This window comes from Lutra lutra, chromosome 17, assembly GCF_902655055.1.
Source record: "Lutra lutra chromosome 17, mLutLut1.2, whole genome shotgun sequence".
In the NCBI taxonomy this organism is placed as follows: Eukaryota; Metazoa; Chordata; class Mammalia; order Carnivora; family Mustelidae; genus Lutra; species Lutra lutra.
The window spans coordinates 6,457,305-6,485,099 of NC_062294.1; the positions used below are offsets into that span (position 1 = coordinate 6,457,305).

Sequence of the window (27,795 nt, forward strand, 5' to 3'; positions counted from 1 at the left end):
TGTATGTGTGAGAGTCATGGGGTGTGGGAGGAGGTATGTGTGTGAGGGAGACATGGGGTGTAGAAAGATGTGTGAGAGATGTAGGGTGTGCGAGGAGGTGTGTGTATGTGTATAAGAGACATGGAGTCTGACAGGAGATGGGTGTATATACGAGAATTGTGGGGTGTGGGAGGTGGTGTGTATGAGAGATGTTGGCTGTGTGAGGAGATGTGCATGTGTGAGAGAAGTGGGGTGTGGCAGGTAGTGTGTGTGTGAAATGTAAGGTGTGGAAGGAGGTGTGTGAGAGGTATGGGATATGGGAAGTTATGTGTGAGAGACATAGAGTATGGGAGGAGGTGTCTTGTGTGTTTGTGTGGGGGGGACATGGGGTGTGTGAGGAGATATGTGTATGTGAGAGAGATGTGGGGTGTGGGAGGTTGTGTGTGTGTGAGATCGGGTGTGGGAGGAGGTGTTTGTGAGAGGTATGGGGTGTGGGAGGTTGTGTGTGAGAGACAGAGTGTGGGAGGAGGTGTGTGTGTAAGAGATCTGGCATGTGGGAGGAGGTGTGTGTGAAAGGTATGGGGTGTGGGAGGTTATGTGTAGAGACGTGGAGTGTGGGAGGAGGTGTGTGTGTGCTTGTGTGTGTGAGAGAGAGAGAGAGACATGGGGCGTGGGAGGGAATGTGTGTATGTGAGAGATGTGGGGTGTGGGAGGTTGTGTGTGTGTGAGATGGGGTGTGGGAGGAGGTGTTTGTGAGAGGTATGGGGTGTGGGAGGATATGTGTGAGAGACACAGAGTGTGGGAGGAGGTGTGTGTGTAAGAGATCTGGCATGTGGGAGGAGGTGTGTGTGTGAGAAACGTTGGGTGTAGGAGGGTGTGGGAGGGTATGTGTGAGAGACATGGGGTGCGGGAGGAGGTGTGTGTGAGAGACACATCATGTATGCGTGTGTGAGGCTTATGGCCTGGGAAGGGTGGTGTGTGCCCTGGAAAGTGCGTGGCTGGTGTGTGTCCGGGGGTCCGTGTGAAAGGGGCACAGGCAGGAGGGAGGGAGGGTGAATCTGCTCAACATTAGGGAAAGGCCCCAGCCCCCAGGGCCAAGGACGTCTCCATCCACCGGCTCAGCCTGAGCCCCTGCATCTCACCTCAGCTGACGCCTACTTAAGGGGCACTGAGCAAGGACAGAGGGACTCCCGCCTGCTCCAGTGAGTGGCATTCCTGGACGCTTCTGTTTTCTTAGCTTCCCCAACCCGGCACACGACCAGGGCAGGAGGCAGCATACAGCTGAGAGTGGAGAGGCACATCTCCTTGGTGGCTGTGGGCTCAGGGACTTGTCAGGAGAGGAGAAACGATGGCCAGGAAAGGACCCTGCGTCCTTCCCCACATTCACGGGTGGGGGCAAGGGCTGCCAGGTCGGCAGTTCTGTTCATGTTCTGTGGGTGGGGTTTTTAACAGTCAGGAGGGGCGCGTCAGCGTGGTGAGGAGGGTGGCCCGCAAGACGTCAGAGTGAAGAGTCACATCTCCAAAGTCATCTGCCTTCTTCTTGCCCCCACTAAGTGGAACCCATTCAGTAAAAAGCAACTGCATCGGCATTCTAACTTAAAATAAAACAGCAGAGACTGTCTTCCCGGATCTAACTGATTCTGAGGGCCCTCGAGAAAGTTCTGAGGAGAACACGTCCCTCCCACGCCCTCCTGCCAGCTCCGAGAAGCGAGTTTCTAGAGCTGCTTGGTGCTTCTTCACCTGGCGTGAAGAGGCTGAATTAGAGTCCTCAGATACTGAAGGGGCCTCGTCTGCTTCCATTCTCCCCACTGGGACGATGCTCGTCCATGAGGACGGCAGCAGAAGCCACAGGGGAAGCTCAGAAGGAAGATACGTACCTGTGTACACACACACACACACACACACACACACTCACACATGCTCACATGCACACACACAGAGCCCTGGGCTAGATAAGGCCTCTGTGTGAAGAGAAAACTAAAACTTGACTGTGCTTCCAACCTGAGGAAGACATCTCAAGTCACCTGGTGCCCTGGAAAACGGTGATAGGAAGGCTGTGTGGCCCTCTTGGGGCCTCATAGACTCTGTTGTGGAGTGAGGGCTGTAACCATGGATCTCTATGGCCCCCTTCCACGTCTAAGGGTTTAGGAGTCCATGAAAACTGCTTCAACTAAACTCTGCTAAAGATAACTGTCCTTATCTCTGCTGTTAGATTTCTGGAGAGTCAAGGTCACTTTCTTGGAAATGAACATCACAAATGGGTCTCATGGCCTTGCAACATGTGGGTGAGGTACATTTTACCTTTGGAAAAGCTAAAAACGCTCCTCTTGGCAAGTAGGGTGGTCAGATCACCCAGTGGTCCGCTAGGGACCGCAGCCACATCTTCTTGCCTCCCTTGCTACAAGAACACTCTGATGAGTGGCCTGTGGGCACAGGGACCGTGGTTATTCTTGACAATACAGTTTAACAAACTGTTTAGAATCTCCAGCAGAACATTCTAGAGGACTGCTTCCATTTGTATCTAATTTTTATTTCAGTCCAACGAGTAACACTGAGACTCTTCTCTAAGATTCAATGTACTCATCTAGGAAATGGGACACACAATCTATTTGCAAAAGATGAACCCTGAGGACTGGGGAAGCTCTGATGTTTTAGAACACCTCTCTGGTCTACGATTTCCTCCAACTCCCAAATGCTCCAGTGCGTCCTTGGTGAGAAATGCTGTACGCGTGGTCAACAGAGGCCACTGCTCATGCGATGAGGACAGTCGTGAGGCTGGTGGCAGGCTAGGTACACCCACTAACCAGTGACTAGACTCCCCACACCAGCCGAAAACTCCAGCTCAAAACAGTACGTCTGGCTTCCTGGGCCTAGCGGAAGCCACGGTCACTGCCTCACACGCACCTGCCATCCACGGCCCTCTTCTGACAGAGTTCGCGGCAGGTCATTGGGCGCCGACGGCAGAGAGCAGCCGTGAAGCTTTACGGCGGCCCCAGCGCCGGGATCACTTGGGGGCTCTTCAAGCATCAAGTGAGGATTCATGCCTGGAGGGCCCTGATCTCTGCCAGGCCACAACAGATGCCATAAACTGTGGATTTGCCCTGTCGCTGTTCTGAATTTTATCCAGAAAATTATTACATGGTCAACACTGTAGACCCATAAAACTCACCAAATATAAAGGAGATGTTGTTTGGGACTGGCTGTGGGAGGCGGGCCTGAATTTTAACTTTTTTCCCTTCGGAAGTCAGATGTCCCCCAAGGAAGCGTTCTTAGACAGCCTCCTGATGACCACAGACTACGGGAAAATGTTCTTCTGTGCCCGAGGAGGCCTGGGCCAGGACAGGACACCTGGGGCTGGGGCTCTGTCATCGATAAGCTGTGACAGGAAGGTCCTTTGCAAAACGAACTCTAAAATCTCTGCTCCACCCTCTGAAAGGGTACAAGCTTCACCTCCTACCACCTCCACTGTGATTTTAAAGTTAATAATTGGAAGTCTTCTCCTCTCAGAAGCCTGAAACCGGAGAATGCCCCTGGAACTATAAAAGCCCAAATTAGGGCACAAATTCACACTCTCCACCACTACCGCGGGGAACGTCTTTGTTAGTCCCAGGAAAGAACTGGGTGGCGTAGTCCTCTCCCTGCATTCAGGAAATCAGAAACACATTTATCTCAAATCAAGGGGGAATGTCGGAAATAAGCAGCAATGCAGCTACGGGGTGAGACTGCTCCGGGGAGGGAACGGTAGAGAGGACCCGATGGTGCCAGCACCGTCAGTCACAGCGGCCGCCGGGAATCCTGGGTTGAGACGGACTCTGAAGCTCTCTCTGGGCTCTGCCGGAACAGTGCTGCAATCGACTCATGATGTCTGCCACGAGTGTGGGATGGGGTGGAGCAGCACACGTGCCACACGCTTCCAACCAGATGGGGATTGGGGGTTGGCATGGAGACAGCTGTTTTCACTGCTGAATCTTGACAGGGCAGGGGGCAGTAGTCACAGGTACCCCACCTCTGATTCAGTGCCCCAATGTGCGCTGCAATGACATCGCTGGCTCCCCATCACCAGGTGCCTCGAGTCTAGGCTGGGAGCTGGCTCAGGAGAGCGCACTGGAACAACGGCCCTCGCTTTCGATGGCTGCTCCTTGACCCCCCCTCATGAGCACTCGGGGCTGCTCACCGGTTCCCTGAGTGACCTACGGAGGCTTTCTGGGTCCCCGCCACCTCATCTGGGAAAGGAGGTCCTGGGCTTTCATGAGACTTAAATGACATGGGACACGCTTACATGTCACACTGTGTCTGGCTCTAAGAAGGTGCTCGATAAGTAGCTAAGAGTAGATGTTAGTCACTCTCATTCCCAGCTGTGGCCCCTGGGGCCAGTGAGTGTGCTCTGATAAGCCTCAGTTTCCCCACGTGTAACAGGGAGAAAGCAGTATTTGCTGCTCTCACTGGACTGATGGGAATGCAAAGGGGCCTTGCAGACGGCCAAGTCCATACTCAGATTGCCTCTGTTTCCCCTGACCCCATCCGGGACCCCACCCGGGACACCCTGCTACATGTAGTCATCCTGCGGCCTTAGGCTCCTCTGGGCTGTGACGATTTTTAGGCTTTTCTTGTTCTTAACAGCCTGGAAAATTTTGAGCAGTGCTGGTCACGTGTTTTACAAAATGCTCCTGAATGGGGACTGGTCTGATGTTTCTCTCAGGATTAGACAGGACCCGTGGGTTTGAGAGAAGAAGCGCCCAGAGATACGGTGCCCTTCTGACACCATACCAGGGTGCCTGCCCTCATGTGACTTGTCACCATGGCTGGTGACCATGAAACCGTGACCCGCTAACTATGGCTGTCACTGTCAGGTTTCTCCATCATATGGTCACTCTCTGCCCCCTCTGTCCTGTGCCTCTGGAAGGACACCGTCTGGACGGCCCCCACTGAAGCCGTGAGGCGCCCCACCCCCTCCTTCTGGGCAGAGTGTCTACAGACGCTTGTGACTCTACACACGGGAAACTTCTCTCTTCTCCCCTGGCCACACTATTTTTGTTATTTTTACTGTGAAAAAGATTCTTCCCATTGCCTTAAGGGAAGAAAATAGAGCTGAGGAGGACAGGCTGCACGAACACCCCAGCTTCAACAGAATCCCAACCCCGTTCCTGGCTGTCAGGCCAGGCCAGCCAACCCCGTCCTTCACGTTTTGGGGAATGGCGAAAGGCTGGGGAGAAGTGAGAGGCCGGCTTTGAAGCCTGGGCGTCAGGGGAACTCACCATGTTATGCTTGAGGATTCTCTGGACCACGGGAGTGAACACTTCGATGACCACCATGGACCGGGGCCGCTCTCTGCAGTGCTGGGGAGACAGAAGGGCGTGGTCAGCACTGAGCCTGGCAGGTTTCAGCCGGAGCTGAACGGGCCCCTGGAAGTCCGGGCCTCGCCTGTGGCTCTGAGACCGTGGGGCGCCTGGGGGGCTCCGTTGGTGAAACATCTGCCCTCGGCTCAGGTCATGGTCCCAGGTCCCACATCAGGCTCCCTGCTCAGCAGGGACTCTGTCTCTCCCTCGCCTCTCTCCCAGTACATCCTCTCTCTCTAATTTAATCTCTAAAGATTAAATCAAATCTGTAAAAAAAAATTAATAAAGTGAGAGTTCATCAGCTGGTACAGGCAGGCGCGCACTTGGACAGGTCCTGACACTTTGCAGCACTGAGATGCAGAGCACATGGTCTAACAGAGGAGTCTCTGGAAAACTGGGTGCAGGAATGCCAGGAGTTCCGTGTCCGGACATCAGATTCTCGAAAGCCCTGTGGCTTTCCAGCTGTTGCTTTGATAGGCTGACAGCAGCCTGCAGGCCATCAAACGCAACTCACCATACTTCACTTCATCAGCACGTTTTGTTTGTCAAGGCCTTCGGGTGGAACAGATAAGGCCCTACCAGGCCAACACATTTAGAACCTGTCCGGGCCTGAAGGCGCTGTTTCTAACCCCTGCGTGAGGACCCTGGACTTGGGAGAGTAGAAATCAGGGCTTTCCTGGTAAATCTAAGATCAATGAACTTTCCTCGATCTGAGTGTCCTGGTTTGGAGAACGGGCAGGCAAGGCTGCCCAGGCATGTGGAATGAGCTGGCCCAGGGTGGACCCAGAGGGGGCGGCTTCATTCCCCTCAAGCTCTCCTCTCTGGACAGGCCGCCTGTGGGTAGGGTACGGAGGCTGGGACTCCGACCCTCCCAGAGGGGAAACAGCCTAAAGGCTCACGGACCCCCTAGGCTCGGACCCCTCCCTCCAAAGGACGGGGCAGCCTTCTATTTCTATAATGAAATGCCAAAAAGAATGGTTTCTTCTACATCATGAGTTTTTAAACCGTGCTACCAGGAACCTCCAGGTATGACTGACTTTGAACAAAGGTCCACTGTTTTAGAACAAGAGTTTGAAAACCATGAAATCTGGGAGAAACCATAAAGCTTGAGAGGAGAACAAGGAGCAGATGTGGATTAAATCGGACAAAATATTGAGAGAGGGGATGACCTACTGGGACAGGTAAGGAAGGAGGACTCCAAGCATATGTGGGGACGTATGACCCCACTCCGTGTGGGGAATGACGCCCCCTGGTGCCAGGGGCCAAGAAGGCCCATATTTCAGTAGTCTATCGTCCCACGGAGGCCCCAGGGAGGAGGGGGCCTCCACTGAGCATGGAAGCCTGACGCTTTCACACGCACAGCTGCAGGCCCAGCTCGACGCCCAGGTGCTCGCCTGCTTGGCCCGGAAGGCACACACCGCCGCGTGCCCAGACGCGCACACCGAGAAGGCACCCGGGCGCTCTAGGCTGGCAGGCCGGGCCCGCCCTCTGCTCTGTGGGTTGCCAGAAATGGTCTCCTGGTGGAGAGACGGGGCCAAAGGGGCTAACACGACCCTGTGTCCGTAGTCTCAGAGCTCCCGCCCCCTGACAGACACAGAGAGAGCATCTCTCTGAGTGGGGGACGGAGGTACTAAGGGCATCACAGTTCCCTTTCCTCCAGAAACCACAGGGCTCTCCAGGGGCCTGCTTCGCCAGGCCACATGCTCGTCTTGCTGGTAGATGGGAGTCCACACCGCCCACCAGGGACAGCGTGTGGCTATGGAAGGAGCCGGCGAGGAAAGGAGCATGAGTCGGAGTGAGTCGGCAGGTGCGAGAGCAGAGAGTGCTGGGGTAGCAGCAAACCTAGGCCCTGCGTCTCTCCAAGGACATCAAATCATTACATAAAAAAAAGAAAAAAAGAAAAAAAAAATCACACAGCAAAGAACAAAACAGGACTGGATGCTGATTCAGCCCCCGGGCTGCTGAAGTGTGTTTTCAGAGCGAGGGACGGCTGGTCCCCAACGTTCCCTGGGCACGGTCCGTGTAAATCCCACTGTGAGCCTGGCTCTGGGTTCCCGGGAGTGGACAGCCTGCTCTGCGGCTCCTCCCAGCTAACCTGGCATCCCTGGCCTGCTTTCCCTATTCAGGAAAAGCCCCACGGCTGTGCCCCACCGTGGGCCAGCCGGTGCTCAGACGAGCCTTGGCTAATAATAACCCAGCTCTGACGTCAGGAACCCAGAAAATCTGCTACAAATTTCTCCCAAGACAGCTACAAAGATATTCCAAGGAAAAGCCGGACGCTCCTCCCTGACCCATTGGTTTGGATCCTGGGCCTTGCTTATCACCTGCCTGGCAGAGAGCTGTGTGTCTAAGAGCAGGCTGCCTGACCTGCCTTCTGGCTCGGTCTGGGGCCCTGACCCAGGTCAGGGAAGCCTGGGTTTTCAGCAAATTATGCAAAGCCAACCCCCAGCATGCCCACACGGAAGTGGGCTGCCTCCTGCAAACACAGCCCCATTTCGGTCAGGTCATACCTTGCAGAAGAATTCACAGAGATCTGGTGGTGGATGGTTGTTTTCCAGCAAAGGAGCAATCGCCTGAAAGACAATGAGCAAAGGTGAGCTGGAACCTCCAGAAAGGAGTCCTAGCTGGGGGCTCATGGCTGGTACAAGCTCCACGCTAACCTCCAGGAAAACACACACCAATGTGAGTACATGCGACCTCAGGGACTCCACAACCTGCTGCCGTCCAGCCACATCCCCCTTGGAGCAACAGGGAAGGAGAGGATCCAGGTTCTAAGCCCAGGCCCTGGGGGCAGAGTCCTGGGTGCGAGTTCTAGCCCTGGCACTCAGGACAGCCTAACTGTTAGAACGAGTTATTTCCTCTCTCTTAACACCCGAGTTCCTACCCAGAAAGCGGAGCAGAGAAGAGTCTGCAGAGGAGCGGGAGGGAGGGTGCCCGGCCTTGCCCTGTTACCATCTGGGGCCTGTTGCTCCTGTCCCATGCGGGATGTTTAGCAGTGACCTTGTTCTCAACCCAATGGACGCCAGCAGCAAGCCTCAGCCGGTGTGAGACCAAGAAGCCTCCTGACACGCTTATTTAACATTAAGGCAGGTGCCTTGAGTTCATGTCTCTCCAAGCCTTCTGAGGCTCACTGCACAGTTCTTATGGTTCCCCCTGCCATTCCCGTACCAGGATCCGAATGATGTCTGATTCTTATTTTTCTTCCTCTTTCATACTTTGTTTGAATGATTTTGCTAAACTTCAAATTCAAATAAAATAGGTAAACAACTGAAATGTGTCCAGACATTGCCAAATGCCTCACAGGAGACGAAACTGCGCTCAACCAAGGACCCCTGGAAATAGGGGGTCTGAAATAGGGCCAGCTCTCCGTGAATGTTAGTTACTGGATGGCTAGTACCTATGTGAAATCCACTCATTTTCCTGTTTGCCACACTGTGCACAAGATTAACCAAGAGGAGACCCAGGACCCAGCACCAAGACCACCGGGCTGTGTTACCTTGTGTGAGCAACTCAACCTCTCTGGACATTAGTCTTCTAGCTTATAAAATGGGGAGAACTAGAGTGACTATCTTTGGGAGGATTTGAAAAGAGAGAACTGTAGAAGCTTTGGAGTCTCAGCCTCAAGATAAGCCCACTGCCACCATCACGGGGGGTAGGGACTGTCTTGGGCAGTACTGGGCACAGCGGCAAGGGGTGGTGATTCGGCCTGACTCCCAGGAGGGCTCTGTGAGGACATGATCTCCCCATCACTGACTCCCAGGGCTCAGAGCCTGCCTGCTCAATTTCAGAGGGTCTCTGTGACCTGTTCCCTGCAGCGATGCCTTTGGATATGGCTAGGGACCTCTCAGCAAGGCCCTCCGCTGGGCTTGGGACCGTCAGGGAAAGGAAGCCTCACCGGGGCCCCAGAAGACACGACGTCACTTATGCAAATGTGCTTCTGTGGAGGAGGAAGCCAGGGACACTGAGGCTGTGGTCTGGAGCCCCTCCAAGCTGGGTGCCCAACAGTCCAGGGTCTTACCTGTCCAGGGCGGCAGCACCCAGCATGGTAGCCGCTGGTGCAGGCAACCCTTCCGATTTTAACGGATAGGAAATAAGTGAGATAAAATAAAAAATGTGGTTCCTCCACTGCACAAACCACATTTCCAGTGCTCAGGGGTCCCACGAAGCCAGTGGCCACTCTGCCAGGTGAAGCAGACAGAGAACACCTCCCACACCTAGCTCTGAGGAGGGGCCATGTGCAGGGCTGAGCCCCCTACTTGTGCCGGGCCCCTCTTCCTCTAGAATGAGTCACAGAATTAAGGAGTGGGAAGGACTGAAGTGCCCAGAGTGGGCGTCGGGCAGGGGCTCTGTGCTTCCACAGGATTAGCTTACTGGGGCCTCATGACAACTCAGTGAGGTCAAGTGGGAGTTACTCCCATTTGTACAGAAGAAGAGACAGAGGGTCAGGGAGGTTACAAGGCCTGCCCTGATCAGACAGTTATGATCATTTTAAAGGTATGACTAATAAAAGGAGCTTATATTTCTGTGGGCTCTTTCTATAAGCCCGGTCCCCGTGGAGCATGTTTGGCACGCTGGCTCACTGAGCCCTCCCAGGAACCCTGTAAGAAAGGCACTGTTGTCACACACATTTCATAGATGAGGAGACTGAGTCTTCGTATGCCAAGTTAGCTGAAAATGACTAAAAAGTTAACTAACAGTTAACCAGAAGTTAGCTGAATGGCCATCTGGTTAGATAAAAATATTCTAGAGCCAGTAGAAAGTATGTGGTGGGCCAGCGGTCCCCAGCCAGGGTTGACCTTGCTTCCAGGGGCTGTTGGAATGTCTGGAGACATATTTTTTTCCATCCTCCCCTGGAGACATATTTTTGATCACCACGATGGGGAAGGGCTACTGGCACCCAGCGGGTTGAGGCAGAGACAGTGCTTAACGTTCTACGATGGCCAGGACAGGCCCCCCAGAAGGAATGATTCATCCCCAAATGCCCAGGTAGTGAGGCTGGAAACCGAGGGGCAGAGAGGCACGGAGAGACTTGAAAGCATCCCCCCAAGATGCGGTACACGAAAAAATCAACATACAACAGCCCATCTAGGCTTGCACCATTAATGTTGAAAACAGAAAACAGAAAAATAACCGTACCCATGTGGGGTTGTCACCACCTGAAAACCGCCAGGGCAATTCTCTGAAGAGGACACTGGAATGGGGTGAAATCCTTTCCCTTTCTTTCTTTATTCTAATGAAATTATTTTCATAGAATACTCGCAAAAGCATTTTTAAAGAACATCTTAAAGGTATTTTCAATGCAATAAAACTAATAAAGCTCTCCCATCAGTTGCCCAAGGACCCAGCTCGTGTGGGGTGGGCCCCGGGGCTGCACCAGCTCCAAACGTGAGCTCACATTGAACTTCAGGGTGAAGGCCACCCTCTTCCCCAGCATGTAGATGGCGGCTGCGGTCTGGGCACTGGGGTCCAGGGACATGCTGGCTGTTACCAGCCAATAACCACCTATGGCACAGACAGATGCCCGACCCCAGACGGACCGAATCCAACCAACTCAAGAAAGTATTTCTGAAAAATAAGCACGTTAAAAAATACGAAGCCCTGCTGGGAGGAGACTAATTGCTGAGAAGTCAAATCGGATAAGGTCATCTCTGGGCAGAGAGGAGGCTTCCCAGTGACGATAAGGGCACTGGTAACACAGAGCACCAAAGGGGAGGAGGTTGTACAGAGCAGGGCTGAGAGGCAGACCTCAGATCAAATTCTCTGTTCTCAGGCATGTCTGCTGAGTGCGCAAGCTCAGCCCACCCCAGTAAAGGGGTCAGCCCCACAGAATTCGCTGGAAGAAAGCAGCCTGGACTGCTCAGACCAAAATTCCTTTCCCAGGTTCATCCCCAGTCCAAAGCCCTTACCCTTCGTCCAGGGCTGAAGAGTACGGGGGTGGGGGACCCACAGGTAGCGCCAGAAGGGAGAGGAAGACCCTAACTCCTTCCTGGCACCCATGTCCCCAGCTGCTTCTCCACCAGCCAGTCTCACTGCTCTGCCTTCCCCGTGCTGGGCCTTCTCCCTGGACTGCCTTGCCCCAGAGCACTCCTACCCCTCCTTTAAGATCCAGTTTGCTCACCTCCACCTGGAAGCCCTCTGTCATCCTCCTCCCAGCACCCTCACTGGCGGAGGATGCTAGGTGTCTGCCCTCTGTGCTCCCCTAACACTCCAAACAAATCTCAAGCCCTGACCGTGTTATTTCCTGATTAGCTGCCAACCTGCCCCGTTCTTCTAGCCCACAGCGAACCTCTCAGTAGCAGCTCTAGGTCTGTGCAACAGAGACTAGTGTTTGGCACATACCTGTCCTCAAGTCAACAAGCGCTTGTTACATGAATTTATTAACTAATAGTATACCAGGGAAAGGTGGTGGCGGGGAGTGGGGGCACCCAGGTTGACAATTCCCCTGTTCTGGCAACAGAGGGCACGGAGTGGTCAGGGTGCAGCAAGGGGGAAAAAACCTTCCGTGTTTTTAGCAAATTCCCAGGGAGCTTCTAGTACGTGCCAGACACTGGAAGTGGGGCTCCATGGAAGCTGCTGCCTTTAGTCCCCATGACAATACCTCCTTTTGTACCCACCAGACCCAGCTGGGGTGAGAAGGGTGATTCTCCAGGCTGGGCTTGCCAGGGCCAAGTGGGTGGGCCCAAGAAACCTTCATTCAGCTCAGAGGGGAACAGAGTCTGGCATCTTGCCCTTGTTTCAAAGGCTGTAGCCGTAGGACCTCTGGGTCAGGTGAATGTCCTTTCTGGGCACATAAGGCTTTGCTTCTCACTTCCATCTCTGGTTCTGCCTCCCTACTTCCCACATCCTTGAACTTTATACTCTAGCGATGCTGAAGCTTCCAGGATATCCCACGTTGTTTTACATCTTTATGCCTATTTTGTTTCCTCTCTCTGGAATGCCTTTACTCTGTTTTGCCATCTGGCAAACTCCTATTGATCCTTCAAAACCCAGTTCAGACATCACTGCCTCCAGGAAGCACCATGCCTTCTTTCCCAGGTGAGCTGATCACTCTCCTCTCTATACTACATGCCTCTGTTTTTACAGTGATATCATTTGTCTTCCTACAATAGAAGATAAACTCCGCGGGAGCAGGGCCTGTCTTCATTACCTACGGATTCAAATACATGCACAGTGCTTGGCACCCAGTAGGTGTAACCTCCTTTCTCTCCCATGAGATTCACATTTCAGAGCTTAAATCCCCCAGGAAGCTATCTGACTCCCAAGATGCTTTCATCATAGTCAAGTCCCAGAAAACAGGACCTCTTTGTGTATCAGAGAGAATTAAATCCAGGTTCTATAAGTGGATGAATCAGGAGGCATGTCCTGGGGCGAGAAAGAGAATGCTTACCTCTCAGCTAATAGGGTTATGCCTCCGAATAAATAAATCATATGCTTTCTGCCATCTCCTGCCTTCAACTCCCCCCAGAGCACTCAGGAAGGAGGACGCAATGAAGATGCATTTGCTACAAACCTCAAAGACAGATAATTTTCTCTCCCCCTCCCCCATCAACTGGGCCCCTGAAACGTGCAAAGGCAGAAGGCAGACAGTCCGGCTTGACGGGAAAGACAAGACCGAGCACGGTCGCCACGCTGGTGGATACACCAGCGCTTCGAGAAGTCACTCAGACCAGGGCAGGGACTGTGGCACCGGGAGGGGGACAGAGGGGTGAGGAATCTCAAGAGACTTACCACAATGATGTTCTCATGCTCCTGGGTAGTCAAGTTTGTGTTCTAAGGGATTGAGTGGAGAGTACCGAGGAAGACAAGACAAAACAAAACAAAACCACAATATTAATCAAACGGATGTTTGCATCTCAAAGGTCCAAACAGTTTAAGATGCTTTCTTTCAGCTTCTCGGAGTGCAGGTGTTGCTTTTTCTTAATCAAGCAGATCAGAAAACCCTCCAAGGCTCAGCCAGGAAGGGAGAAAAGTATGGCTTTGGCGGGGGGGCGGTGGGTAGGGTGGGGTGTGACGACGACACTGGGATTCGAGTCTCAGTTTCACCCCTTGGGAGTTATGTGACCTTGGACCAGTCCCTCCTTGTTGGTGAGACTCAGTTTTTCCTTCCATAAATGGGCTCCTCCATTCAGATAGGGCTTAACCCCATGCTCCCTGCCGGTCGTAGGGTTCACGGAAAACACGGAAAGATATAGACTTTAGAATCTTGACTGCATGCCAGGCTGTCTTTCAGGCACAGCACATAGAGTATCCCAGTGATTCTCCAACTGGGTTCCACGGAAGAATGGTGTTCTGTGAGCCAAACATGTTTTAGCTAAATTCAAATTCTAGCAATTAGCTTGCAGAAATAATAGTAAGTTGAATGGATTAAATTTGTTTCATTTTTCGGGCTTTTTTTCCTCCTCAATCTGGAATTTCCTCCCCCAGTGGGTACCTGTTACCACTCTCCTGTGAATACACGGCTGAGGAGAGGCCTGAACACATGAGAAATGAGAAATCATGGGAAAACCCAGAAACGGTCACTATCGTCTTCTCTGCTAGTTTCGTGCTGTGCTCTGCTTTGTCTGTGTGTCTCGGTGGGCATGGGCTCTCACTGGTCTCCATTCAGATCTCCTGACAGAGTCATGTCTGTCCCCTCGTCACGTGCCCCCTCACTGGACAGTCACCTGGCCAGATGGTCAGTTCTTGGGTTCCAGGAAGAGCCCCACCCTGTTTGCTACCTGCCATCGGGCTTAAGGAGCATCAGGATATCTAACGAGTTTACAACCCGCTGAAGCAGGAGTGGGGCCGGGAGGCAGTGAACATGGCTCTGTCTGGCTGCCCGCTGGGGGAGGACGGCCACGGAACCCAGGCCAGTGTCTGTGCTCCTCCTGTCCCCAGGTTCCCATGGAGACAGCCTGGCCCTCTAAGCCCACGTGTGCTTAGAATCCAGGAGCACGTGGAAGGGGGAAGGATGTTTCTTAGACTCCCAAGGCTTCTTCCTTTTGTGGACGTTGGTAGTGCTTAAGGAGCCCATTTGTGGCTGATTATTAAACGTCAGTGATTTTTCCTGATGGAAAGCTTTGGTCTTGCCTTATGAGCGACGACAAGCTCGCTAAGCCTCAGGCCGGGAGCACCCGCTTCTTCCCCGAAGTGCTTCTCCTACCCTCCCATCGCCAGGTGAGCTACCTGAGCCTCACGAGGTCCAGCTGCGTGCCCGGCGCACAGGGAAGAGTGGGTGGAGTGGGGGTTTGACCCTCTCCGTCCTGATGCCAAAACCTGCATCTCCAACCACTGAGCCCCGGTGCTCGGCCCAAGCAAGGGGCGCTTCCATTTCTCAGGCTGCGGCGGGCAGCTCTGCAGGACGCGGCCGGGTCCTCACAGCACCTGTGCCCTTCCCACGAAGAGCCTGCGGCAAGCACAGATGCCAAGTCCTTTGTCCCCATCGCGGGCGGCAGCCTGTGCCACTCTGCAGGGACACTTCTCTCCACCAAGGCCATTTTCTGCCCTGGTGGGGAGAGCGCACTAACAGCCAGGGCATCACAGAGGATATGGGAACCCTAAACCGAGCGGCCACTCCACAAAGGCCCGGGAGGCCAGGGAGGCAGCTGTGTTTGGCCAGTGGATGGACAGTCCTTTCTCAGAACCAAGAGTCCCCTCCTCCCCCCACCTCGCTCCCTTCCTCCGGATCCTGCCCACTTTCCGGATGGTCTGGGGACCCCTGGAGCCTCCTCAAAGGAGACCCCAGGAACAACCTGAGTAAAGAGAACAGACAAATCATCTAGCCCCTACAGCCTAAATAGGAAAGGGCAAGGAGAGGGATTTGTTTGTTTTTCCACCCATCACCCTAGACCCTGCAGCTAAGAGTGCTTAAGGTCAAGATCACAGACATCTCCCATGACAACAAGAATGTGATCATTTATCAAGTGCTCCCTGTGTATCAGTCACAGGGCCAGGCGCTTTGTCTGTATTAGAGCACTGTGAAATGGGTGCCCATCTTCACTGCAACTCACAGATGAGAACAGTACTGAGAGACCTAGTAAACTGTCCAAGGCCAGTTAGTATCTGAAGAAACAGGTCCTTGTGCTTCTACAACACCTGTTCTCAACCACCAAGTCCCACACAGCTGAGCACCCCCCCCCCCGCCCCGTAAACCCCGGGCTAGAAAGTCTCTACCAATTTATGCCACATCTGTGCAAAACAGCATGAGCTTTCCTAAAAGGCAGACCTGGGCGTGGATCCCGGCCCACCACTGATGCAACAGACCCCTGGGCAAGTGACAGCTTCTCCAAGCCTCTGTTTACCCGTCTGTACATTTTTGGACTCACCTCGCAGGGTACCTGGAGATCAGCTCTAAATGCCAAAGCAGTGGTCACAGAGCATGTGTGTCACTCAGAGAGGCGCTAAACCCTCCTCAAGGGGTTGCTGCCTGGGCTGCAGTCCCAGCTCTGTCCCTTAGCAAATGGCAGCGCTTGTGTGTCACAGTGAGTGACACTGACTCATTGCCTGACACACAGTAGGTGCACAGCAGATGCAACCTGCTTCTTTTTTTCTTTTCCCTTTAAATGCCTTTATCTTTCACTAGTGTTTGGGGATCCAATGATTTTTAAAACTTTGGCCTGAGAAGCGATGCAAAGGCCCAGGGGCACATGGTCTATGAAACATGTAAGATGGAAATAAATGCTTGCCAGTGGTTGGCAACTGTGTCCACCTGCCACCTTCCCCGTCGTCCTGACAGTGAGCCTGATCTAATGATGGTGTGGCGGTGGGGTGGGGACTGGTGGGCAGAAGGGGTGGACGGCTGGCCTTGCAGTGAGAGCGAGGGAGCCCTAAGGTGAAATTTCCAGCCCCACCGCCTGCTCAGCATGTTGCTCAGTGTCTCAGGGCCTCAGTTTCCTCATCTGTATCATGGAGACAGCAGGCCCAGCTCTCTAAGGCAGGTGTACTACCCGAGACATTGTGTGCATGGCCCATGACCCCTGCTGGCACACAGCAGGTGCTCACTGATGGTGAGCCTCCAGCCTGGCCTCGGGCTGGGAAGCCAGGATAGAATGTTGGGTATACAGCATCTGGCCTGATCTCAAATTCCAGACCTTGACTGTGATTGATTTCAAAGGCTGAGTCTTTGCTCTGCTGTGAAATGAAGCTGTCTCACACCCGAGGGCATGGCCTCTGCTCCCTGTAGCTGTCTTTACCGCCCACCTTCTACTTCTTGCCTCACTTGCCTCTAGGGCAAGGGACCCTCTATTCAACAGACATGGAAGGCCTGGGCAGTTTCTAGGACTGAGCGGCCGCAATCAGCCTGGGCCCCCAGAGGAAGGGGTGGTTTTAGGTGGCAAGGAGCTGGTGCAGACTCAGAGGGGGCATCTAGCAGCTAGCTACCCAAGGAACTGGGCGTGCCAGGAGAGCAGGGGCCGTCCCAGGGGAGGGGGACAGAAGCATCACTCCGTTGGCCATGCAGAGTTTAAATCAGGAGTCATCAACGCCAGTGTCTCCGGGGGCCAGGCAGGCAAACAAACGAGGCAAGCCTTAGCATTTGGGAAGCGCTGAGAAGATGGCTGGGACAGAGTCAACAGCGTGCTTCCCAGCAGCCGTCACCTCCTCACAAACAGCGGGACTGACATCGATCGAGCCCCCTTGCTCCTGTCTGTCTCCCTGCGGGAACATGGGCTCCAGGAGGACAGGGGCTTGTCTTCATCCCCAAGCCCAGCAGTGTCCAGCACGGCACAGGCCCTAGTGTGGGGTTGCTCGGCAAAGCACAGCCCAGTCAGCTGAGAGCCGCCGATGGATTCTCCGCTGCTGTGCGGGTGGTCGGGGTGCCGGGGGCAGAAGCCGTCGCTGCCTGGGCCCCTGGAGCCCATGCAGGCCAGGGAGGGGGAGGACAGAGACGGGCAGGGACGGTGGGCCCCAATGCCGAGGGGCAGGGAGGAAGCGCAGCCTGGAGGTCTGGGGTTGCCACAGCTGTTGTCCAGCTCGGGGATGAGCTGGGAAATTCTGAAATTCACTGCTACCATCATCACCACAAGCCCAGCCTCAGGCCCATGACCAGTCGCCCCACACTGGGTGGTGGGGCATGGCAGGGCGGCAGCAACAGCCCCTTCACCCCTGCCTCGCCCCTGGGGCGGATCAGCTGCAGCACTGGGGACAAGCCTCCTCCTGGGCTCTCTCAGGCTGCTGGGGGACACCGCTCAGCTCCTTGGGCAATGGGGAGACAGCGCCAATGTGGGTCCAGTTCTGCCGCCGGGTACGGCACTGTGCTCAGCAGAGGAAAAGGAAAAGAACTTGGGTGTGTGTGTGTGTGTGTGTGTGTGCGCGCGCACACACGTGCACGTGCGCAAAACCCAGCAGGAGAAACATCTTACCTCTGAGAGCAGTTTCGAGACGATTTCCAGCGGGGCTTGGTTGATGGAGTCATCCTGTAGGGGGGACGTGAGGGCCATGTCCACCAGAGTTCGGATCTCCTTCAACACAACTTCCCAACGGCTTGGGTTACTCAGGACTTTCTTGTATTTGTAAATCTTTTTCTGGTTGGGAGAGAGAAGGAGACACGTACATGTTATTGACACGCTGATGGCAGAAGACGCCAGACGATCAAAGAAACAGACGCATCAGGACCTGTAAGCCCCGAAAACCGGCCGCTGTGGACTACTCCCTCCCCGTAAGGAACGGACTCCCAAAGAAAGGAATCATCCTGCCCAGAGTCACAGGCTGTGCCTGCAAAGAACCAGGCCTCCCAGCCACTAGCCGAGAAACCTTCACATTGTTTCCAACAACTTCAAAAAAGAACAAAGAGGTTTCTCTCAGATCACAGCTGCCAAACGTGCTCCCTAAGCACTGACACACAGTCGGAGCAGGAGCCTTCAAGGGCCCACAGAGAACCTTCCTTGGGTTGGAGGCTTTTCTCATCCCCGTCCTATGAGGCTCCCCTGGAGAGCAGAGTCCAGTGAAGAAAAAGGACAGGCAGGCTTGGGGCCAGGAATTCAACTCTGGCCAGGTGGTGACCAGCCCCGAGGCTCCCAGGAAGCGCGAAGGCGGTCCTCGGTTTCTGCCCGGTGAGTAAGACGAGCGCTCTCACCTTTGTTCGGGGCCGCGTCCAGGGCTGGAAAGCACTGGGGCGAGGGCTGTGGTCTCCTGCGCTGTGAGGCAGAGTTCCGCCTCTCTGACATCATGGAAACAGCAGCCCTCGGAAGGCGGAGGTCCCAGCCAAGCTCCCTCCCGGCCCTCCAGCTGCCTGCCCCATGGCTGCCCTGGCTGGCTTGGGAGACTCCCACTGGCTGAACTCCTTCATTAAATGCTCTGCTCCCCAGGGAAAACCCAAGTTTAGTGTCACCATGCCAGCAGCCAGCTGGGGTGACAAGTCACAATCTTTGAGCCAGAGTCTCACTGAGGGAGTGGAGAGGGAGGAGGTCAGGGTCCCCCACCAGCCCCTGAGGCTGCCAGGGTCTCCGGGACCACCGAGTTCCTGAGTTTGGAGTCACAAAGTGGTCTTGGAACCCAGGGCCTTTGAGGAAGTATCTGGGGGAACCGTCCTTGTCAGCCTTAGTTAATTGCTGGGCGAGGCCTCACAGCGGAACACAAGAGAGACTCTGGAGTCAGGCCCAGTTCTTACTGTGAAGCCTATCACCTTATGAGCCTCAGTTTCCTCTTCTATAAACCAGGCAGCCTCTTTCAGTGTGTGACCTTCACAAATGCTGGAGCCGTGTGGCCACTCTCCGTACAGAGCCACGGTAGAAGGCAGAGGCCGAATAGAGACCCTGGCAACAAAGAAGGAACCCGGATTCTTAACCTGTCTCTTTGGAGAAACTTTACAAGGATGAGGCGGACACCCGCAGCCATGCAAGCAGGACCCCACTGTCCATCTCCTGTTTGTTCCCAAACTCCATGAGTTTCCACTCTCTCGCTCGCTAACCAGGCCCCATCACTACCACTGTCATCCACATAGCTGACTCACGCCGAAGTCTGTTTCCCCTCACCAGCCCAGATCTTTTAAAATTTTTATTTATTTAAGAGAGTGAGCGGGCGGGGGGGGGGGGCACAGAGGGGAAAGCAGGCTCCCCATGGAGCAGGGAGCCCGACGCAACGCTCAATCCCAGGGCCTGGGGATCATGTCACACGCCCCAAATCCTGATCTTTCTTATGGAAATCAGTGTAGCTTGTCCCTGCCATGCCAGGGTTCCTTCACCTGCCGGCCAGCCTGCCCACGCCCCAGGACAGCCCCTTCATTCTCCCTCTCGGTCTGGCTGTGCTCTGACAGTCACCATCCCTCATCAAGAACTGGAACGAGACAAGTCCCCTTCCGAGGGGTAGCAGGGCAGAGGAGACAAGTGGGGGAAGTGGAGATAGCATCATTTTCTTCAGGCGGGGGAGCAGAAACGCCAGAAACATTGACTTGTCGACCATTTTAGATCCTCTAAGGACTGGAAGACACACACAGCAAGCTTTGTCAAGAGAGGGTGTTCCATGAACAGTGATTACATGGTCACTGGGGGTGATCGTGACAATGAGGATGTGTTGAGCCCCATGAATTTCACGACAAGACGCACCCACTTCCCTGAGGCCGCCCTGGGCCGGTGAGCAGACCCAGTCCCCATCCCCGTCAGCCAGGAGCATGGCATGGCCCGCCTCCATGCTGCCCAGCCTATGCCAACAGACTGCCCAAAGTCTAACACCATGGGGACATTTCCCAAGGCGAGAACCGATCCTTCCCAGAAGATGCATCCTCCTTTGAGTCCTGGCCACGGTGGTTTTGCTCCATACCCAGAGAATTGCTTTATTGTTAACAATAAACAATGACCGTGGAATGGCCATAGAAATGGGCCGTGTTTTAAGCCCCAAAGAAAACCACATGATTCGCACCCATGTCTCCCCACAGTAGATTCCAGAGTGGCATATGGTCTGGGCCGTGAAAGCCCTATCTACTGATCAGCTGCAAGTTATTTACCTTTGAAGGAATAATGACTTCATTCTTTTTGTGAAAATGATGCCTGCTCGTTGTAAGAAATCTGAACCACGCTGGAAAGCACAAAGGAGAGGGTAAGTGAAAAAAGACCTCAAAAATCCCACAACCTAGAAATAGCTACCATTAATCTTTGGTGAACACTGTTCCACCCAACCCTCACTGAAACTTTGCCAAATACAGTCAGCGTGTTGTGGGGTGGGGCACACACCCTCACACGGTGGGGAGGGCCGTGAGTGCTGCGACCCTAAGCTCTCCACGCTCAGACATCCCTGAGACTCTGAGGCAGCAAGGTCCAGGCAAAAGGGCCCAGAGGGCAGCATCAGTCTCAGCGCTCACCGACGCACCCCTCCTTACAGGGGAAGAACAACAGCTCTCTTGCAAGCACCCAAGCCCTTGCTTAGCAGACCTCCCCAGGACCAGTGGGTGCATTCAAAACCAGAAGGTCCCAGGGCTGTGACAAGGGCCAATGCACAATGAGCACATACTATGCACCAGGCACCCCGCTGAGCACTTCTAAGCATCATCTCGTTCCATCCTCACGGTAATCCCGGAGCTGGGGACCTGCCACGGGCTAAGAGTCCCCAGAACAGACCCTAAGACAAAAACCCATGTGTAAATGGTTTCTTCATTTACATGTAGGACACATCAGTGCAGGGTGGAGGAGGAGAGAAGAGAAGGAGAGGAGAAGGCAGTTATTAACGGGGCAGGAGAGGAGAAGGGGATCATTAACGGGGCCCCACCAAGCATTATGACTGGGCCACCATGGAGCCGGCTGTGAATCCCATGGGGGACTCGAGGGACCATGAATCCCACCCCCCCCCCCGCCACCCCCAGGGAGTGAGGAAGCTGCAGCATTTACCCACCAACTCCCTGTACACGGCCGTACTTCCACTGCCCTGTGCCTAGGACAAAGCACTCCCGTAGCTGGAAAAGAACATGGCCCCAGGCAATGACATGTCGTCCCAGTGAGCCCAGTGGCTGAGGGCCTGTCTGTAACGTCTACTACCAGCTTCTAGTGTCCTGTTTACACATAGGACTCTCACGGCCAGAGAGGTGGCCTGACTTGCCCAAGGTCACACAGCTACAAAGGGACAATTCAGGAGTCAGACTGGCTCTGGTTCATTCCAGAGGCATCTCTCTATCACCTCTGTCAGGGCTGATGCAGACAGCGGAGAGGAAAGGTAGACATGTCGAGAGGCACGGTGATGGAGGGGGTCAAGAATGCTGGGTGGCATGCGGTGAGGCCTGGGACAAGTCCACAGGCTTGGAGAGCTGGAGGCCAGGCACCCAGGGGTGGAGGAGCTGCGGGAAGCTCTAATAGGAGCAGCAGGTGGAGCGACCATGGCCATCACGGTGGGGGCAGGGAGGAGAGGCTGCTGGCTCCCACGAGAGGCTCTAAGGTCTGGGACAGGGCAGCCACAGGGCAGAGGGAGGCCTGCGCAGGACTGCCTTGGGTGACAGATTAGCAGGTTTCATCCCAAGAACTCTGATGAGCTCATCTGGTGTTGAATCACCACGGGGCTAGGATGGGGACGCCTCGGGAGCCTGGCCCTTGGCTTTGCAGGATCGTCCTGTCAGTGGGCCCCTTCCCCAGGAGGGGTGGGTGACCTCTTGCCATGTTCAGCGTGGACTCCATGGGCCACTGGATTCTTTCAGCAGGGGCATGATGGGCTTAAAGCAGGGGTTGGCAAAGTGTGGCAGGATGCCAAGCCCAGACCCCTGCTTCGCTTTGTGCAAGGAAGCCAAGAATGTTCTTAGGGGTTGTGAAGCAGAAAACCCCAAAGAGGGGCACCTGGGTGGCTCAGTCATTAGGCATCTGCCTTCAGCTCAGGTCATGATCCCAGGGTCCCAGGATCAAGTCCTGCATCGGGCTCCCTGCTCTGCAGGAAGCCTGCTTTCCCTCTCCCACTCCCCCTGCTTGTGTTCCCTCTCTCGCTATATCTCCATCAAATCAATCAATCAATCAATCAATCAATCTTTAAAAAAGAAAAAGAACATGGGAGAGAAATCCAGTGTGGCCTGCAAAGCCCCAAATATTTGCTATCTGTCCTTTTAGAGAAAAAAGGCAAAGCCAATCTAGGAATGAGTGTGCAGAGAGAGCTGCCCAACATGGCGAGTGGCCAGGGAGACAGCGGTTCAAACCACAAGCAGACACCACTTCACACCCACCAGGCGGACTGTAACCAACGACCCCAAGTGTTGGTGAGGACCTGGAGGACTGGGACCTGTGCGCCCTGCCGATGGCCTCACACAGGAGCACGGCGCCACCGGAGAGCAGTCTGATAGCTACTTAAAGCACGAAGCATACACTTATCACACAATCCAGCAGTCCTTTTCTTAGAAATCTGCCCAAGAGAAATAAAACACAGAGTCTACCCAGGCGCGAGGACACGAATGTCTGTGACATTGTTCATAAGAGCCTCAAACTGGAACCAGCCCCCACGTCCACCAGCTGGTGAACAGGTAAGCAAAACGTGGTCTATCCACACAGCGGACTGGTATTTGTAGTAAAAAGGATGCATCTACTCACACGTGCTACGATATGGATGAACCTTAAAGTGTGACGCTAAGTCAAGCAAGCCAGGAGCAGAACACATCTTGTAGGATTCCTTTCATGAGAGATGTCTAGAAAAGGCAAATTTATAAAGACAGAAAGCGGAACAGTCCCTGCCTGGGGCTGGAGGCGGGGCGGCGACGGGGATGAAACGGCAGACAGACACGAGGGCATCTTTCGGGAGGACGGAAACGCTCTAAAACACGATTGCGATAGCGGCTGTAACACTCTATGAGTTTACTAAAGTCACTGACTCGTACACTTACAATTGGTGGTTTTTAAGGTGTGCAAATTATACTTCAATTACAATGTTTAAGACAAAAATCCCAGCCTAGGCAGGCAGAGGAGGACATCAGACAAAAGCAGAGACAGTCCCGCTTAGAGATCAAGAGCACAGGTTTGCAATAGGTGTGTCTTCAGCTCAAATCTAAGCTCTGCTTCATCCCTCCACCGGTGCGTGCCCACATCCATTGACCCACCCATCCGTCTGTCCATCCCCTACCCAACCATTCAACAAATTTACCAGGAACCATCTCCGATGTGCCAAGCACTGTGTTCAGCACTGAGGATCCCCACGACGAGCAAAGCAGCAGGCCCCAAGTGCTCGTGGAACTCACGGTCTATCGCTTGTGCCTTGGTGGCCTCATCTGCAATGTGGGGTCAGACTGACGACTGTGCAAGGCTTCCGGGCTCTTCCACGAGATGCTGTCTATAAAGCGCTCAGCCCCATTGCTGGCTGACCAGCAGCTCTCAGTCCTGTCACCTACCAAGTCCTAGCAGTTGAGTGGTCCCAAGCAGAGGGAACTTAGGACTCCCGGCCTCTGTGACTAAGCCCCGCGAGCTCCCGAAACAACAGAGCCGGCGGGCAGAGCCTCCCGCCTCCCGCGCGTGCGGCAGACCAGTCACTCCACTGCCGTCCTCACCCTCTGCTCGTCAGGGAGGGGACGTTACCTGGGCAACATCCGCCATCTCTCAGGCAACTGCTCCCACGGCAGAGACAACCGCAGACGTTCGGGGTTCTCCAGCCTGGGAGCGCGGAGCCTGTGGGCTCCTCCACGGGAGACAAGCTGTCCCCGGGAGTATGCCCCTCACGGTGGGGGGGTGGGGGTGTGACTCGGAACGTGCTGGAAGCACGGCTCCCGGTGCTGGGCTGCTCTGCTGGTCGGCGCAGCCTCTGCGACTCAGGCTCCCACGAGCGCGCATGCTCCCCACCACCTGTCGTTAGAGGGGGGCGGCCGGGAGCTCCTTGGAGCTGCCGAGAAAAATGACCCAGGGAGGAACCAGACAGGCTGTCAGAACTTCCTTCCAGTAGACAGCCCAAAGCTGGGCTGCCTAGGCCCAAAGCCCCTAGTCTCATGTGACTATTAACATTTAACTGAATTAAAGTGAAATGCAATGAAAAATTCAGTGATGCAGTCCCACTGGCCACCCTGTGGCTGCCTGATAGCCACAGGGTGGCCAGTGGCCACTATGGTGGACGGTGCAGAGAAAGACCATTCTCATCACGGCAGAAAGTTCCATCAGGCAATGCTGTCCTAAGGTCTTGGGGTCCCCCATAACCAATGTCTTCAGAGGACCAGCAACACATTCACTGTCTCTCCCCATAGTCAGCCAGCACTTTGGGGATGTCAGTAGCACCCTGCCACCTGGCCTGCTCCTCCGGCTTTCCCTCCCAGGTCTACAGGGTGGTGTCCCCAACTGTCCGCTCGCATCCAGGAAGACTGACAGGTTGGGCAACTTGTCCAGCCTCTCTCATTCCTAGACAGGGGCCCTCCTCATTCCTTCACAACTTGCTCTGGGGCCGTGAGGGTACCGTGCCATCCCTTCCAAGCAGTGTGTTTCTGGGGCCCCCAATGCTTGGGCTGCTGGCCTTCTCTTTAGGCCTCCAGAGGGACTGGATACTCCATCGTAAATCCTTTCAGCATCGAAGACCATCACCTGCTTTCAGATACAAGCCTGGCCTGTGTCCAGCCCTGTGTCATCCCCACAATGCCTGCTTGGCGCTAAGGTCTTGACCCTCAACCTGAGACAGCAGATAACCTCCCAGCCCCCCTGTGAACGTGCAAAGAGATGCTAATTTAGCAAATACAATTACTGGGCTGTTACCTGCTGGTGTAATTAACTGACAGATGGATTAATCAATGATTACCCTCCAGGGACTCAGGATTTTCAAGAGGAGGTAGGGACGCCTACTCTGACCATTGGCTCCAAGGGGCCACTGGGAGTAAGAGATAGGACACAAAATGAGACACAGCCTAGCCCTGGTCCGCCCCCCCCACCCCCACCTTTGGCTGGCAGGTAAAGCACAGCTCAACCAGGCTCACAAAGCTACAAAACACCGTAATGCTGACCACCACTTACCCAGCGGCTACCATGTTCCAGGGACAACCACCGGCCTAACAACACAAATGGCAAGTGACACGGGACCATAATGGTCACTGCTTCCGAGGTGCTCTTCACAGGCCAGGCACCGTGTGAAGCACTTTATACAATGAACTAATTTTTTGAATTTCCTAACCATTCAACAAAGTGTGTGGTCTACTGAGGCCCATTTTACAGAGGAGGAAAACCGAGGCTGGGAGCGGTCAAGTCACGTGGCAAGTAAGAGCCAGAGCCGGAACTGGGAGCCGGTGCCGCTGTGGATCCCCAGTGCCTGACCACTGAGCCACTTGGATGGGCACGCCTGGGAGCTTCCTCTGCTTGGATGGAGGTCACACCTGCTCCAAGACGCATGAGAAGTCCCTTAACCGCAGAGGTGAGACTGCCCCATGGCAGCTCCCAACTGACTGAAGCTGGGCGTCCAGGGGCATCTGCCTGGAAAGCCAGGTCCTCGGGAGACGGACGATCGGTCTGAAAGAGGGGAAAGAGCCTGGGCACTCGGCCCCCTACGTGCCCGCTGGAGGCAGTCTTTACTGCTTCCAAGGAGACAGCGGGAACTCGGGCACAGCGACCTGTGCCCAGTCTCTGGGGCATCGGCCGGTTGCCTGGGCAACCACACATCTGGCTGGTGCAGAGAGGAGCCGGGCTTGGTGCTGGGCTCCCCACTGGGCACTTCAGGGCCTGCCGAACCCTTGGCAAAATCGTGTCATCGCTCGGATCGGTCTGATCGCATTTAAAAGCTTCCACGTGGCTGCTTTTCCCCCGAGCTCTGAGTTCCGAGGGGACCGGGGTTGAGGCTTCGTGGGCTTCTGCCCTGCTGTGCGTGGTGACCGCAGCTCCTCGGGACACACGGAAGGGGCTCTCAGTGTTTCCAAAACGGAGGAAAAGCAAAGGTCAGCAATAATGACCGACACGTAAGAAGCTTCTGCCGTGGTGAGTGCTGAACCTAGTCTTCTAAGCCCCCCCGACTGCCGAGTGCTCCTCATCCCCAGATGCGAGCAGGAACCGTGTGGGGAGCCTTGTTAAAAGGCAGAGTCCCAGGGCGCCTGGGGTGGGCTCAGTCGGCTGAGCAGCTGACTCTTGGTTTTGGCTCAGGTCATGATCCCAGGGTCTTGGGGTTGAGCCCCGTGTGGGGGCTCCCTGCTTAGCAGGGAGTCTGCTTGAGGATTTCTCTCCCTCTCCCTCTCCTCCTAATCATGTGCGCAGTTTCTCCCTAAAATAAATAACTAAATCTTTAAAAAAAAAAAAAAGGCAGATTCCAACCCCAAAGAGCCAGGTGGGGCTAGCTGGGGCCAGGTGGGGCCTGGTGGGGCCTGGGAGTCTGTCCCCATGATGCATGAGAGAAGGGGGCACTGGGGGCTGGGTTTTCTCTTCCTGGGGGAGATGTGGACCCCTGTCTCTCTTGTTCCCTCAGAGGGCGGAAACGCCGGTGTTCCTGCCAGGTGTGCTGCCTGCGCCCGGGGTACCTGTCCCAACAGCCGCGTACCAGGGAGCCACCTGGACACCACAGGGAGCGCTGCCCGAACTCAGGCACCTGCTTGTCCTGAGTCAGGGTCCATGAAGACGGTGAGCGCACACAGCTACGGCCCCGGACCTGCTCTCAGCATTCGGGAAATGCACCCCTGTCTCCACGTGGCCCTAACCCCAGGGGAGGCCACGTTCCCAGCTGCCCCCCCCCCCACCCCCCGGCCCCGGCTACAGAACGCCCGCCGAGACACCCGGGAAGGGGCTGCACGTGCCTTCCACAGCTCATCACAACACTGTCGGGAGGCTGGGGGGGATCCCAGTTTCATACTCAGCACACCCAACACTACATCCCCCTCCCTTTGCTCACTCGATCCCCCACCAGCCCGGGGCTCGGGCGAGGCCCCGTCTTGGCTCTCGGGCATGTGCGGTATCCCGGGCTGAGTGAGGGCGCCTATCTGGATTCGAACTTCTGCTCTGCTGTGGGTAAGCTGTGCAGCTACCAGAGAATTCTATCACTCCCTGGAACCTTGATCTCCTCCTCTGGGACATGGAGATGACAGGAGCACCTGCCTCTTGGAGGTGTTGACGAGACCGTGGTATTTCAGGCCGAACACCAGGACTTTGTATGTGCTCAGTAAATGGCAGCCGACGAGTGTGGCAGGACGTTGGCCGACGACGGTTAACCCCTGAGAAAAATGAAGGGTGACGAGAAACCCCCAAAATGCCTGTGAGCCAAGACACATCAAACAGGCCGTGGCCCCATGCACGGGGTCACCGGAGACAGCAGTTACAAGAAGGAAGGAGAGCTGGAAGGTCCGCCAGGGCCCCACATCCGCCAGACACTAAGTGCAGAAGCGAACACGAACGTGTGCACATAGATTCACACGCGTGCACTGCGCGTGGTGTGGGGGAAGGGGCCATGGGTCAGGCTGATGACAGCTATCTTCCTGCAGAGGGAAGTGGCTTGAGGGAAAACCAAGGCCGGGGGCAGGGGCGGGGGAAGGAGGAGCTCTGGCTCTATCTGTAATGCTTCAAATGGTCCCAGGAAGCCAGATGTACGCACTGTACATTTAATTAAAAAGGAATATGAAAAAGTCCCCAAAGAGTTCAGAAATTGGGATCATGAAGGTGGTATTGCCCTTGCA

At 54.9% G+C, this 27,795-nt stretch overlaps 1 protein-coding gene across 2 annotated transcripts in view; it reads right to left on the reverse strand.

Moving 5' to 3' along the window:
- The window catches only part of CMIP (c-Maf inducing protein), a 226,339-nt gene that overhangs the window by 34,246 nt on the left and 164,298 nt on the right, over window positions 1–27,795 (reverse strand). For both annotated transcript variants that reach the window (XM_047712345.1, XM_047712346.1), the window contains 4 exons: window positions 17,654–17,815; window positions 13,044–13,085; window positions 7,826–7,888; window positions 5,235–5,315 (listed from right to left, as the gene is read on the reverse strand). In XM_047712345.1, the coding sequence (XP_047568301.1) occupies window positions 5,235–5,315; window positions 7,826–7,888; window positions 13,044–13,085; window positions 17,654–17,815 (348 nt within the window). The remainder of the gene's footprint in view (window positions 1–5,234; window positions 5,316–7,825; window positions 7,889–13,043; window positions 13,086–17,653; window positions 17,816–27,795) is intronic.